The sequence below is a fragment of the Xenopus tropicalis genome, chromosome 6 (assembly GCF_000004195.4).
Source record: "Xenopus tropicalis strain Nigerian chromosome 6, UCB_Xtro_10.0, whole genome shotgun sequence".
NCBI lineage: Eukaryota > Metazoa > Chordata > Amphibia > Anura > Pipidae > Xenopus > Xenopus tropicalis.
In genome coordinates, this window is record NC_030682.2 from 63,381,884 (window position 1) to 63,398,444 (window position 16,561).

The 16,561-nt window shown below is 37.8% G+C and overlaps 1 protein-coding gene across 3 annotated transcripts in view; it reads left to right on the plus strand.

The window, feature by feature from the left end:
• amph (amphiphysin) overlaps positions 1-8,221 on the plus strand; it is an 81,598-nt gene extending 73,377 nt beyond the window's left edge. For 2 of the 3 annotated variants that reach the window (XM_031903184.1, XM_012964215.3), the window contains 4 exons: positions 2,576-2,692; positions 3,880-4,098; positions 4,917-5,018; positions 6,730-8,217. In XM_031903184.1, the coding sequence (XP_031759044.1) occupies positions 2,576-2,692; positions 3,880-4,098; positions 4,917-5,018; positions 6,730-6,837 (546 nt within the window). In that variant the 3' untranslated portion in view covers positions 6,838-8,217. Of the gene's footprint in view, positions 1-2,575; positions 2,693-3,879; positions 4,099-4,916; positions 5,019-6,729 lie in introns of all 3 variants that reach the window. The other variant, NM_001103037.1, reaches the window with a different exon arrangement.
• Positions 8,222-16,561: the final 8,340 nt, after the last annotated feature.

Sequence of the window (16,561 nt, forward strand, 5' to 3'; positions counted from 1 at the left end):
TAAAACAGTACCTGTACTTGATCCCAACTAAGATATAATTAATCCTTATTGGAGCCAAAACAATCCTAGTGGCTTTAATTACGGTTTAAATATTTTTTTTAACAAACGTAAGGTAGGAGATCTAAATTACGGAAAGACCCCTTAACTGGAAAACTGTAGTTCCCGATCATTCTGGATAATGGGTTCCATACCTGTACTGAACAACATTTGGAATACAGTTTTTTGGGGGGTTTTTTGAGTATCTGTTCTTTTATTTGATCTTGAGAAAAGGCACATCTTGATCATACGGTCCCTTAAATATCTCCTACCTAACATATAGTTATTTTAGTCATTTATTATTTTCCCTTGTTTCTTGTCAATATGCCCATTGATGTTATTAAATAAGGTGATGTTAATGCATTGTCGTAGTTTAAGTACATGATTAGTGAAACCTACCTTTGAATGTGTACAGTGTTTGTGAAAGTGCAATATATCTACAAATTCACTTGTTGTATTTTGCATATACGTAATACTTTGTATTTCACAGTTGTCTATTCCTTCTGTATTAATATCTCTTCGTGTAAATTCAATGGAAGATACAAACAGACCCCTCATATTTTTTAAATGTAGTTGGTCTACAAGAATGTAGTAATACATACAGTATAACCTTTACGCCTTTCGTACATTGTGACCTTCCATTTAATTTCCATGGAATTTCCACTCCTTTTGCCAGTGGTCAAGGTTAAGTGCAACCGGACACTCACATGTAGTGTTCAACGAATCTGTCTCTTTTGGCTTCGCCGAAAAATCCAAGAAAATCACAAAACCTGGCAAAAATTGTTGCACATGTTAAATGCAACAAACTTTTTGGATGCAGGGTTTTCTTCACCGTGCACAACAATTTTTTTTGATACGTGTGACAATTTCAAACGCGCTGAATTGCACCCGTTTTAGTTGCTCATCACTACTCAGAAGCAATGTTGAATTTATACTGGACTTTATTGGTTTACCCATGGCACTCCTTTATAGCAAGCATGTACAACAATATAATATAATGTCTTTAGATACCCACAACTCAAAATTATAGGTAAACAAGTATATTCTTTGTACTTTTTATATACATATAGGGTACAATGGTTTAAAGACTGATTTACATTGTCTTTTGTTTTTTATTGTGCCTTCATTCATTTTCAGCTGTAGTGTGTTACATTTTGGTGATTTCCATTAAGTAGTAATTGTAGAAAGTTGTACCATGTATCTGGAATTTGTCTTAATGTATTTTTCCATTAAAATCTATAAAATATATGATGTGCTATAGATAAAATACTGTATATTACAGTAAGCCAATAAATCTAATTTATAGAAAATTAAATCTTACTTTGTTAGCTTTCTCTCATCAAGTCAAATGTAAAAGTGTGCTCATAGCACTATAGCTTATTCTACACTCATTTAAAGTTGTCTACAAACAAGTTAAAAGAAAATGAAAAAGTGTATACAAAGGGCTCTCACTCCTGTGAAACATGACTAAGAACTACCAGAAATCAAGATGCACCTTTTTATTTAAACCATCATGGCAACAAAGGAATGGATAAATTGATAGAAGATATGTGGATGCACATAAAAGAGAAAATAAAATAATCTAGTGTAATCTAGTCAATAAAGGAATAATCCCCAAGTGCAAAGTTCAGTGTCATAAACACATGTATCATATAATGGATATAAAAATAAAAAACATTCATGACTGCTCCTGAAGGAGCGAGATGGTATCATGTGAAGCGCATAGATCTGAGCTGTTATCATGAAATGCTGTTAATTTCCTCATGCACCATGAGCAGCCTGTGTTGAGCAGGATTTCAGTTTTAATAAATGTTATTACACTATTTCAGTATTCTCTCCTCTATATGTACATTTACCACTGAGGATTCATATATTTGCCCCAGTGTTTCAAGACTTCAGTTTGGGTCTATATTATGTTTGGCTATTACCGTCTGGTGTTGCACTGAGCACTTTATGTATTGATACACATCTTTATGATATTGGACTTTTCATTTGGGATTATTCCTTCATTGACTATGTTGCACTCAATTATTTTATTTTTTTTATGCACTTCCAAATACCTTCTGTCAGTTCACTTGAAGCTCAATCAGAGGGGTATATTTATAGGAAGCTGCAAGCAAAAACACTTCACACAACATTGATAGCTACACTTATGGGAGACCAGATTTAGCACTAAAAACACTACAATTGTTTACACAGGAATGGATAAGATGCTGTCAGTTACTTCCTTACTTACTATATCAAGCCTTCTGTCTACATGATAGTACCAGTGTACAGTACTTTTATTATCCAGGAAAAACACTCCAGTTCCAATAATGTCCTACTTTAAAAAAAATGTAATACTAGTAGCTGTATGCATAAAGGAACAAACTTCTATCACTAATAATAAATGCTAATAATTATCATTTATGTCAACAAAAAAAAAGCACATTAGGCCTAACTTCCAGGAACCCGAACAAGACGTTTATTATCCACCCCCCCCCCCCCCTGGTTTTGTTGTCAGCAAATACAAATGTTTGTTTTGTATATGTGTTTTTAGATAGAAGTTGAGGTGAAAGAGGAGAGTGCTGAGAGTGCAGCTGAAATGGCAGATGATATAATGGAGGAACAAAAGGAACCAGAGATCAATGAGCCAAAAGAGACAGAGGCACCTCAGGTATGCTTTTGCTCTAAACTATGGTTGCATATCTTGCTGATGGCACAAACAGTAGAGATGTAGCGAACTGTTCGCCGGCGAACTAATTCGTGCGAACATCGGGTGTTCGCGAGTTCACAAGTTCGCGAACTTTTATGTTCGCAATTTGCGTTCGCGTGGCATTTTTCCGCTTCGTTTTTTCTCGGCCTAAAAACGCCGCACAAGCCACACATGGCGTTTTTCGGCAAATCCTGTTTCCATGGTGCTAATAGTGCGAAATAGCAAAAAACGCCACGTATTTCCGCTAGGTCTGCCAGCTGCCTTTGCGGTTTTACGCAACGCTGTGTCAACAAAGTATTTTTCAGAGAAATTTTTGCCCTTGATCCCCCTCCTGCATGCCACTGTCCAGGTCGTGGCACCCTTTAAACAACTTTAAAATCAGTTTTCTGGCCAGAAATGGCTTTTCTAGGTTTTAAAGTTCGCCTTCCCATTGAAGTCTATGGGGTTCACAAAGTTTGCAAATATTTACACTTTTTGGCGTAAGTTTGCGAACGGGTTCGCAAACTTTTTTTTTGAGGTTCGCTACATCCCTAACAAACAGAACACTGTTACATTTATTTAATATATTGTAAAAAAATGTATATTGCTTACGAGGATGTATATGAATCAATGGATAAACACTGTGCTTACATCTAAACCATCTGAAGTTGCACTTTTACAACAAAGAGTCACAAACAGTAAAAAAGGGACAAAAGCAGAAGCAAATTAGCTCTAAACCTAGTTTGTGTAATATTCTCCAAATAGATCTTACTTCTTTTTATGATTTTGTTATGTTTGTCACTCCTATAATGAGTAGGGCATTTGAGATATATATACATATATAAATTGCAAAAAATGTATGGGCAAACAGAGAAACAGAAATTACACAACATCTTTGCAAGGTAGATAATTAGATTCCCAGTGCTTTTCCCTTTGTTGTGTTGTTTTGTTAGAAGAACTCTATTATGCAGGGTTATTATTTGTGTTCCGATAATCTAGTTTTTTTAGCATGGTGTCTTATTATCTATACAGTATCCCAGGCCTACCTATGTTACAAAACTGAACGTTCCTTAATAAACATAAATCTATTCCTTGGTCATGAACAACTTTGAAAACTACATGATGTTCTAAGCATTAGTGATTGTTACAGTAGCATTTTGTATTTGCAGGAAATAACATGCATCCCATCAGTCGTTATCGAGCCAGCATCTAATCATGAAGATGAACATGACAATGATATTACCATTGAAGTCACAGAGGCCGTAGAAGAGAAATTTGAAACTGACAGTACACTGGACTCAACAGTGGAACAAAGTCACAGTGTGTCTAATGATGAAGCGGACAGCCTCACCACTTCTCAGAGCAAGCCTGAAGGATTCCTTTATAAGGTTATATCAGTGTGCCATTTATATTACTACTGCATACATTGCAATAATTGATTTTCATTTCTGAAATTGTGCTCATTGTGCTCATTGTTGGAATGAGGTCTACAATAAAATATGAAACTGCAAACAGTGTTTTAAAGAGGATGTTCACCTTTAGACAATAGGCCACATTTGAACAGCCCCTGTCAGAAAAAAAACATTTTTATAAATCATCTTTATTATTTAAAATGTTTTGTTTTGAAGCTACAGACCAGGATCTCACCTACCTGCTCTTTGCGCTCTCTATAAGGGATTTCCCAGACCAGGACTTGGCAGCCAAATAATAAAAGTTGTCACTGAATTGGTTGTGTCTTCCTCCTGCTGCATTTGCATATCTGATACCATTGACTGGCAAGATTCAGCCAATCCAATCAATGAAATGCAAATGAAGCAGGAGAGGGAAGGCATGTGCAGTAACCAGTTCAGTGTCAACTTCCTGTTTGGGCAGGAAGTTCCTGTGTCAGCAATCATTCCAAACAGAGAGGAGAGAGACTTTTAGCAGCACTGATCCTGGTCAGTAACTTCAAAACTAAACATTTTAAACAATAAAGATGAATTACAATAATGTTTTTTTTTTTTCTGACAAGGGCTCTTCAAATACAAACTCTTAATGAATGGACACAATATTTTATGGGCAATTAGCAACCATTGTCAAGTGTATCAGTTTTTGTTGAATTCTGTGTATTCATTAGTTAAAATGAAAACTAACTGCCATGTACTAAGCAACACCTGAATACTCAGAGTTTTTCCACACATAGTAACATTACTTGTTTTTGTTTTAGGCTGAAGCATTACATGATTTTGAAGCAGCTAATGAGGATGAGCTTAACTTAAAAAGAGGGGACATTGTTATAGTCATCACCTCCGTAACAGCAGCTGACCAGGTAAAACAAAGGTTAACCATGCACACACCTATAGAGGTTATTATCACTATTTCTTAGGCCAAATACAGAAACAACAAGGGGCATATTTATGAAATATCAAAGTGGGAATTCTTAAGGGTGATGGCACACGGGGAGAATTGTTGCCCCATGTCAAAACACTTTCCTCAGTGTTAGATATAGCCAGCATTATAATCTAAGGTCAATACCATGCACACACTAGGGTTAATATTATCTTTTGCCAGTTGATAGAATGGAGGAAACATGTGCCATGGGCCAACCACATAACCTAGACCACAGGCCCACTCTCCTATCACTTCTTCTTTGTTCACTCACTTTTTTTTAACGACAGTCCTTCCAAGGTCTATTCAATTTACTTTTCTTAAAGGAAAAAAGTTTCTCTCCATATTTACTTTTTCAAACAAAATACTAGTACAGGTATAGGACCCGTTGTCCAGAAGGGGTCTTTCCGTAATTTGGATCTCCATACCTTAAGTCTACTAAAAAATCAATAAAACATTAATTAAACCCAATAGGATTGTTTTGCCTCCAATAAGGATTATTTATATCTTAGTTGAGATCAATTACAAGGTACTGTTTTATTACTACAGAGAAAAAGGAAATCAGTTTTAAAATTCCGAATTATTTGAATAAAATGGAGTCTATGGGAGATGGGCTTTTCGTAATTCGGAGCTTTCCGGATAAGGGATCCCATACCTGTACTTTTTGTTATACTAATGCAATAGAATTAATTAATGCATTTATTATTTATTTATTAATCCTACTATTACCCCAAATTGTTACCTCAGCATCTGGTTAAAACTCAAATATTAAAAAGAGATTAAAAAGTTTTAGAAAAATGCCTGACGCCAGAGCTTTATCAAAGGCAAATGGTTTTCAAAGGCAAAACAATAAGCAGAATTTGGTGAAAGTTGCAGAAGTACATTATTTTTAGAGAAGTGAATCGAATAGACTTTTATAGGGTGTTTGTTCTTGTATCTTGTTGTAGTTCAGCTACATCCCTGTTAGGTATTTGAGTCTTGGAAATCTAAATAATAAAGGTTTCTTCTTCTGTACTATTGATAATAAAGACAACTTTACTTATAGCACTTGTCACTTCAATAAAATTGGAGGGCTGCATTAATAAATACTATTGCATTAGTTTAACAGAAAGCACTAGTATTTTGTTTGGAAAAGTAAATTAAAGCAATATGGAGAGGTACTTTCCTTTAAGAAAAGTAAATTGAATAGACTTTGGAAGAGTTGTCTTTCCTTTCTCTTTAATTTGTTATAGTTCAACTTCACCCTCACAAGGTAAACTGGTTCTTGGAATTTAAATAGATAACTAGGTAGGTAGGTGAAAAAATGTCTTATATAGAAATGAATAGTGCCCATGGTATAGACATACAAGGCAAATGGTTGGGTGAGCAGGAGGTCCCAGTAACATCAGGAGTTTTCCTGGTATCCCAAATGGTTAGCCTGACACTGACAACAACCAAACAAACTTGTTGGATATAATGCCCTGGTAAAAATCATACTTGGGACCCCAGCATTGCAAATTAACAATGCTAAACAATGCAAAGCAACACCAATTATTAGTCATACATAAGTAATATTGGATGATTATACTGTATATAAGTAAATATACACATTTTACTTCCATTTAATAGGTGGAATGTCAATAATTTCTGCATTTTTTCCATTTCCTTTGCAGGAAGCTGGTTGGTTGACTGGTGTAAGAGAGACAGATTGGCTTCAACACAAAGATGCAGAGGCCTACAAGGGACTGTTTCCAGAGAATTTTACTCGTAGACTAGATTAGTTTTGGCCTAAGTTATAAAAATAGTGATGGACATTCAAAAATGTGGCTTTGTTCACCTTTCTAAAAGACAGGACCATTGTAACCTGCAATGTCACAGTTGCAGACTGGTGCCAGTCGCTTTTTGAAGACTGGTGAAAAATGAGCATGAAAAAAAGAAGATATATTCTACAGAACTATAAAAGGAAAATGTCCTTGTTTTGTTCACTCGTATGCAGCCACTGGTTTGTTTGTGCTTTGTCAGAGCTATGGTCTTGGTGAACCTCTCCCACAGAGCCAATTATTAAAGCATCAGTCCCACTTACAGAATGCAAACCAATGAAATCATTGTACAAATAACCCTCGACATTTACTGCTGTACCATGCCCACCAAACACACATTGCAATGGTGCTATAAGGAATCAGAATTAGATATCTGAGGGAAGCACTAAAGAACGAAGGACACAGTTGCTGAACAGTTTGTTTCAGCAGTCTGGTTATAACAGTTTATTGTACAGATCAGTTTGTGCAGAAAGCAGACCCAGTAGCATGACACCTTTCAGATTATATGCTGTGCTTATCAGAAGCTGAATGTTCTGACTTGTAAAACGTCATCACATTACCACCCTTGATTCTTTAATAACTGGCCTCACTCACTACTAACTATGCAGGTTTTTAGGATATCTTTCTCTTGGCACAAATGAATTGTGCGGTCTATATGACTGAGCCTCTAATTTACAAATCCGTGTTCATGCAGTATTTCCCTGAATGTGTACATTGTTTATAGTGGGACTATATTAAATACAATGACTAGTTAAGTGAGACTGAAGCTTTATCCCTTCCGACATACAAACCTTAACTCTGTGCACTAAGTCTATATTGTGTTGAGTTACTGCACTGCAGAGAGTTTTACTCAAAAGCTTACAGTAATGGGAGTAGTGTAAGAACAATACCTATACAGTTGTATGTCTTAAAGCTGAGGAACTGCTGCAAAACTCTTTTTCAGTGTACTTTTCAGAATGCCGTATGTATCACGTATTTTGTCCTCTATTGCAGTTTATCGAGTCTGTAGTATCATGATAAGTGTTTTGCTTTTAATATTTTTGGCATTATGGTGTATGGTTCTGTAATGTAAAGCAGACCTTGCTTTCTTTGCCAAAAATACAATGATATGTGATGGTAAATAATGTGACATTTTCATTATATTACTGACAACCAGTCAAGGTACTTATAGTTTTACACAAAATTAGCATTATGAATCTTCAGGAAGGAGACTATATTTTACCAGCATTCACTTTCATCGAAGCATTTAAAATATATGATATATACTATATTAAAAATATATCTGTATATTTTATGTTTTATCAGTGTTGTGTCATCCCTAATAAACTTTATGTTAATTTATGGAGACTTCATTTTTAAATAACTTATTAAGTCCAATACAAAAACAGTGCAGCAGTAACCCAAAACAACCAATCAGCAGGCAGAATTTACTGGTCATTTGTTTGAAAGCAAACACCTTATTGGTTACCATGGGTTACTGCTACTGGACAAACATAGTACCTTTTATTATATTTCGGGGTTGGTGTTTTATTCTTTCCACAGCTCACCACAACATCTTTGTGTTCACAGCAATTTTTATAGTCTTAAATTTGAATAAGCAAATTAGAATAACATTTCAGGTTTTCTAAAAGCAGCTTTTTGTTCTCAACAATCTCCATGTACTCCTCAAAATCCACTGAGGGTTTCATAGAATTTCTGGCATAAATTCTTACTTACCCCTAGCTTTATATGTAACATGTATATGCAAAGGGAAACTTGGCTGTATTCAGTATTTCATGCTACATTTCACTTGATGGTGTTAGTAGCAGTTTCATGAAAAACTGAACAGTTAGCAATATGGAGGGCCAATTGCACAAAAATATTTGCCTATTCTCTCAGTGCTGAAAAGGATCGTTTTATCTGGGGATGTGACTGCACCAAGACCCATCCCATCATAGTACTGCAGCATACCACTGATTAGTTCATACATCTGCTCAGTTGTATGGGGCCCTCTCCGACCAATATCTGGCCAAAAATTGGGCAGATGTCAATGTGAAAGGCTTGATTTTTCGTCAGATTAGGGACCACATCATCTTATTGATAAGGTTCTCCTTCAGCCTTTTCCTATCCCCTCACCAAACCAGCAAATCTTACCATATGACCACCTTTACTCTTCCTGACAAGAATAGCTATAGAATATACACCTGCATAGAACCAAGCCAGGATATAGGGGAGTAAGCTTATCATTATATTACTCCTGCAACTTATTCATCTTAATTACTGTATATGCAGTGGAATTACTGAGCCTACTGCCATTTGAAGCAGCAGTACCCATGCTACTCTTTCCCCACCACTGCAAACTTCCCTTACTCGTGCTTTGTGGGAGTCAAGGGAGGGACTACATAGTCCAGAGAACACAAATTGTTCTCACCTTACCTACTGGTGATATGGCTTTGGATAGAATAAGATTAGACATTAAAACCATAGGTTTAAAAGAAGAACTGACCCAACAATCATTATTACAATGTATCCATTTAGCAATCTCTTTATGCATTTTCTGAAGGTGATTGAAATTACATCCCTGGCTGCTGATTGTAAAAATTATTTATAAGACAGTTGGCAAGCCCTCTCCAGCCATAATGGGTCATTCTAAAAGCAGAGTGCAGAGGCCTGCGGCTATTTGCACAATGGCCCATCCAGTGGGAAAGTGAAAAAAGGCCAATTCTGGCCTTTCTTGCACTTTGCACATTACATGGGGCATCATAGTAGAAGTTTATTGTTTCTGCACTAGCAAAGGTACACAACAAAGAAATAAAAATAAAAGCCAGAGAAAGACAAAAAAAAACAAAGAACAAGTTATATTGCTAAAAGAGAAATGAGAGGAAGGTAGATAATACAAAGTGAGACCAATTAGCCCTGCAGTTTCTTCCCCTTTGGCAATTGCTTGTCTGTGGCAGATGAATTGCTTTCTTGCTTCTTCAGCCTCCTTCGGTGTTTGTGATTAAATTTGCGGTATTTTCCCCTTTCCCTGCAGATGGCAGAGCTCATCTTGTCTACTAGGAAACATCTTTGGCCTTTCCTGCATGAGTATACTTAATTAGGGTTTTCTTCTGGTTTAGAATGTTGATATAACCGAAAGCACTTGGAACAGGTGTTTCCACTTTGTCTCCAATGGACTCCTTTAATGTATTAGAGAACTCAGTTCTCAGGTTGCAGGTCATAGCTAGATTCAGTCAGTGGGCAGAGTGGCTCTAACACACTAATGGAAAATGAAGGGTTCGTAGAAAGATGTACACAATATATTATTACTGTAGGCAATTCAAGCAGCTTTTTATTCAGGGGGATAGCAAAAGTGAAACTACTAAGTCTATTGAAAGCACCTCTGCCTAAGTATACCTAAATGCCCAAACTCTCTCTTTTTCTTAAGTTGTGGTTGTTCTAGCAATCCTGATCCCAGCAACATATAGGGGTAATCAATAGTTGTGGAGCAGCCTCAGCTTTGCCCACTGGAAATGCTTTAGGCAAATATAACAAGTTATGAACACTAACCCTTATTTGAACCTTTAACAACTTGGTGTTTTACAGTAAACAACCTGAATCACCTGAAATGGAGCTTTAATTATAGATACAGTAAATGCTCCACTGGCGTAGGTGTGGGTTTACCACAATTCTTGGCATACACTACAACTTTTATGCTAGAAAACAGAAAATTTATGTGCAAAGCAAAGTATAGACATCAATTTGCACATCCCTCTTTTGTCAAGGCATGAAAGCATTTATGCATGACAAATAGATTTCCCTTAAACTGTAAACCTTTAGATATTTGTGAACAAAGGCTTTAGTTTATTATTAGGTTTCAATAGGATTAGCACATTATTTCCAATGAAGCAGTTTGAGAGGTACAGATAGGTCAGGCAATGGTATAGAGACCATAGAGCATAATGCTGTAGTCCAAGTTCCACGCTCAACAATAGCATTCACTTGTGAAATTATATCAGTACCATGTGCTTGATACATATCAATATTAAATCAGTTGGCAGCAATACAACATTATGTCATGTGCTGACTCACTTAAGTCTATGCAAACTGTTATCATCTCAACAGACAGTTCACTTATTTATCTTTTAACAATTTCTCACTATTATCAGCAACTCAGTCATGTCTATTCCTTTTTCATGATATGAAACAACTGGGTTTTTTTCTAATGGAAAAACTGAAGTGTGGCTATACCATAGCAAAAGAATTACATTCAAAGTCCCAGAAAGAAGGAAAAAGCTTATGTTTTAGGAGTCCTGATTTTCTAGGACTGGACACATCTCCTTTAAATAGAAGGCACATAATTTGCTAAAAATTTGCAAAATGCAATGGGTTAATTTTTCTTTTGACCTTGCAATATTTTTGCAGCCACAGGGGTCTATGGGGGTTTTTTCGAAACGTTTTGTGAAATGTGGCAAGAAATTTCGCTCATCACTACATCTGGGCAAACATTGTGCTGGAATTGTGTGCCTTTCTCAGGTAGGTACCATAAACCTCGCATGGCATGACATCCATTTGTTTTTGTGAGAAGCTTAAAACTGGGTAACTTTATACTTTATGCTTTATTCTTTAGCTAGGAGGTAAGCCAAGCAGCTGTGACTTGAAAAGTCTTTATTAATGTGATACTGGAATGTCATTTTCTTGTAATTTTACAGCTAGTAAACTACATGCAATAGATGTTGTTACCACTTGTTCCAGTTCTTGAAGTGATGGAGAGACCAATAATGACTCACAATGGTTCTGTCATACAGTATTTAAATGTGGTGGCTACACAGACCAAGGGGGCGCTAAAATTAATGCCAGCCCACTAAATAGTGCCTGTCTATGGCATCTTACAGCAGCCCCTGTGGCATCTCCCATCTAATACCTGTCAAGATCATGTAAAAGTCAATGGCAGATGTCCCTTTTACATTTGAAAGATCTTTCTTTGCTTCGTTTTACAGGTTTTGGGATTATTAATATAAAAAAAATCATGGTTATCATGCAACAAGTTGCGTGTTTTTGCTGCAACATTTTTATGTTCGTCCTTTTGACTGCCATTCATGGAAATAACCTTTTTTTGTTGTTTCAAACAAATCTAAATCTGAAAAAACATGTTTTAGTAAATCCCCCCTAGTGTAGGGTGACCAAATTTACACAAAAACCTAGAAAATCTGGAAAACCTAAGGTCCCAAGCTTTCTGGAAAACAGATCCTATACCTGTGCCTGTATATGTACCAGTGTTACTGCCTTTAAAATAGCATCTCTTACTACAATCAACATTTAAGTAATTAAAAGCACTTTGTCACTAGAAATGTTAGTATACTTTCCTGCTTTATTTCTTTTGAACCATATAGCATGTGCAATCATGCCCCAATACTTTTGGTTAATACGCCATCTTTTACTGTTTTTCACCATTACTTTCAGTTTTAAATGTTATCAAAAAGCCTTCCAATGGTCATTTACGTACCCTGGAATTCAAGTGCTAGAGCTAAGGAACACAATAATATGCCCTGTACTGCTCCCCAGAGAATGCTGCACTAAACACTAGATTAGGAATATAGTGCTTGGGGCAGACAGCAACATCTGGGGCCACAGGTCAGCCCTGTGCTTAGTGGCTGCAGGGTCCTGTGGTGGTCTGTACCCTCTACCGCTCATTAATTTGCACATCTGAACGTGCAAGTTAGTGGGTGGGTGGAGAAAATCCTACATGCCTCCCCATTCCCACATTTCCTCAATACATGGCTGACTAAAGCAGTCACCTCTTTATTTGTCTGGAAAGTGAAAAGCCTTGCATATTTAAATGAAGTGCAAGTTACAGGGCAGGTTAAGCAATGCCTACATGCCCCCCCTTCCCAGTGACAAGTGACATCACTATGCATTCTTTATAATTGAAAAAATAGCACATATGTTATTTATATTTCTTGTGCAAATATACAATCTATATATTAGGTGTATAAAATATTTTGTATGGGTACATGTGTGTATCTGCACCCTAGGAAAAAAAAGCAAATTAAACACTTTTTTAAATGAGAATGATAAACTGGAAAAAAGTTGTGGTTTATGTTTTCTATTTGTTGAAATATGTAGCAAAGGATGTGGCTACACTGCAGACCTTGCACCCATTAGGTTTATTCAGCCAGATGTACACATGTTGCCACAAAGTGTTTTCTGTTTTACTGTTGATTTTTTGTATCTCAAAAATGTGCTGCACAGAAAATCTGTAGTGGAAAGAAGTCAAGAGAAGTAGGTCTGATTGCTTCATAAAACAGAAAGGTTTTCAAATGTTTCCTAATTCCTAAATAATGACTACAATGGTTAAGATACATCTATAAGAGAAGAAAACAATAGAGAAACACAAATTATACAACATTAAACAGGTGATGCTTATGAAAGACATGCAAAAGGCTGAAAAAACTGTGAAAGTGAAATAATCTAAGGTAGCTGCCTTTCCTCTGCCAAAAGCTGGGCGGGGGGGGGGGGCACATTATGGGGGTGGAACAGTGATGTCCCTGGGGGGAACTCTGATGTCATAGGGGGACTATAACCTAACAATCTGCCTGGTTTTCCAAATTAGGAAAACTGGAAATTAAGAAAAAATTAGGCAGGCAGTTTTGGCCCAGGCAGCCCTTCCAAGAACAGGGCTGAAGAGGTCAAAACCAGAAGGGTTGGCAACCCTAAAATTATCCCATAACACCACAACCAACATTAGGGCTCATCTGCAGTCCCCGGCAAGTTCCCTGAGGCAGTTGCGTGTAACACTGCTTTCATTAAAGTGTATGACAGGTGCAGCGTCGAGCTTGCACCCTTATCCCCCCTTTCCCGCTTTAACCCCACCCCCAACTTACCCTCGGACACACACATGGACACCGTAGGTTGGGAAGAGAAGGCCGCAGTTATTTATTTATTCACAATAAAACTTACATTCGTTAACATTTTAACATTATAAACTTGTACAAAACCGTTTGTATAACAAACATTTACAATACCCAACATTTACAGTAACAACAATCCCTGAGCCCGAACGTAACGCCTGGTTCCTGCCTCCTTTTCCCCTGACCTAAACCGAGGCTAACTGCCGATCAGGACCCCAGGCCTAACGGGCTACAGTCTCCTTGGCAACTTAAACTTCCCCCAGAGGGCACGGAGTACGGTACCCTCCGCTAACTGCGACAAACGAACCACCGCTTAAGGGGAGGGAGGGTGGGACGTCACGAGCTGCCGATCCTCATGCTGCCTGGAACTGACTGAAGGTAAGCTGCCCTGGTTACCCCTCCCCTTGCTAAGCCCGGGAATTTCCAAAGCCCCCATTGGCCATCCCCAGCAACCTAAAGCAGGAGGGGGAAAGGGGGGGGGGGCAGGCTGCCCTCCTTAACCCTGTCATGCCCTGCTTCCCTACTCTAGGTTCCGGGTCATTGGGCCCCATTCCCTGCACTTCCGCACAGTTGCGCTCAGAGCTGATCAGTAGTGATGGGCGAAATGTTTCGCCAGGCATGGGTTCACGGCGAATTTCCGCGATTCGCCATTGGCGGATTGTTTCGCGAAAAAGCTAAAAAAATCAGCCGGCGTCAAAAGAATAGCCGCGTGACTAAATAATAGCTGTGCGACTAAATAATAGCCGGGCGACGAAATAATAGCCACGGGCGACGAAACAATAGCCGTGCGACAAAACAATAGCCGCGGGCGACAAAACAATAGCCGCGCAACAAAATAATAGCCACGGGCGACGAAACAATAGCTGCGCGACAAAATAATAGCCGCGGACGACGAAACAATAGCCGCGGGCGACAAAAGATTAGTCACGGGCGACAATTTTTTTGGTTGCATGACATTTTCACTGTTTTGCGAATTTTTTGCCGTTTCGCGGATCTTTTGAAAGATTCGCAAATTTTTTGGCGAAGCGAAACGGAACAGATTCGCTCATCACTACTGATCAGCCTATCCTGCCTGGATAACGCCACCTCCTAGATCCAGAAGGAGGAAGGAAGAGAAAAGTACTTTAAAACTACAGGAGATATACTTTTTTATGGTATACTTTTTATTTCTAAATTGTTAAATAGCAAATAATATACAATAAATAAAATAAATATTAACACTGTTTACATAGCAAATAATTCACCCTACTATTTAAAATATTATTAGACCAACAAATGTATTTTTTTTAGTTTGAATATTGGTGTGTAGGTAGCCATCTCACTGACTGTAAGCTTTTTGAGAAGGAGCCAGCACTACACATTAGAACTGCTTTCAGGTAACCTATTGTTTCTCCTAATCCGATGTAACTGGAGGAGTCCCAAGCCAGACTTGGATTTCATACTATTGAGTGCTATTCTGATATCTACTGGGAGCTGCTATCTTGCTCACTTCCCACTGTTCTGCTGATCGGCTGCTGAGGGGGAAAGGGAGGGGAGTGATATCACTGATTTGAAAGCAGGAGGGAGGGGAGAGATATCACTGATTTGAAAGCAGGAGGGAGGGGAGAGATATCACATATTTCAATGCAGGATTCTGCTGGAGAAACTCTATTAACTGATGTGTTTTGAAAAAAACACGTTTTATCATGACAGTATTCCTTTAATGTTTAAGCAAAGTTAATGTGAACAAAGCCAGGGTTCCTGATGGAATACACCCTCATATACTTAGGGAGCTTAGTTCAGCTTTTGCCAGACTCGCTTTCATCTAGTTTAGCACCAACAGTTTTAAAGCTGATGTCATTCCAGTATTTAAAGGGGGATAAAGATCTCAACCTGGCAGTAGACTGTTCTGGCTATTATGGGCAAGTTATGTGAAGGTTTGTTAAAATACCACATCTTAGGGCTCTGGCACACGGGGAGATTAGTCGCCCGCGGCAAAACTCCCTGTTCGCGGGCGACTAATCTCCCCAAGTTGCCATCACCTGCCATCCCGCCGGCGACTTGCATGTTCGCTGGTGGGATGGCAGGGGTAGGCAACACGGGGAGATTAGTCGCCCGCGAACAGGGAGTTTTGCCGCGGGCGACTAATCTCCCCGTGTGCCAGAGCCCTTAGTGTACTGTATGTCTGTATAATGGGATTATAAGTACCAAGTAAAATGACTTTATAAAGGACAGGTCATGGGAAACTAATTTAATTGTTTTTATGATAGATATGATAGATAGATAGATAGATAGATAGATAGATAGATAGATAGATAGATAAGTTAATAGGAATTTGGACAATGGAAATTTAGTGATCTACTTGTTTTTGCCAAAATATTTAATACAGTGCTGCAATTAACTATGGTCTGCTGGTCTTGATAATGTTCTTTATACATGGAGAGACAAGGAGCTAAACAATCATGTAGCAAAGGGTGGGTGTCAATGATGCTTTCTCTATTTGGAGATGTGGAGATAATAAACTTATAATGTATTCATCAGTAGATATTTCCAGGGGACATGAAGGCTTCCACTGAGATTAGAATAAAGGTTTCAAAAAGTGTTTTTTTTTTTACAGTGAAAGCTGTGAAGTTTGCTCTCCAAAGTGGTTGCACAGATACATTACATTCAAGAGAGACTTACATGCCTTATAGAAAGTGTGAAAATACACATTTTGCAGCACTCATTTTAGACAGGTTTTTCATCTTCCTCTCAATCAACTCACCTCACCTACTGTGTTACTTTACTGACTGCCGGGAAACTTTTTCTTACCATTGGGAAAGTGTTTAAAATAACTG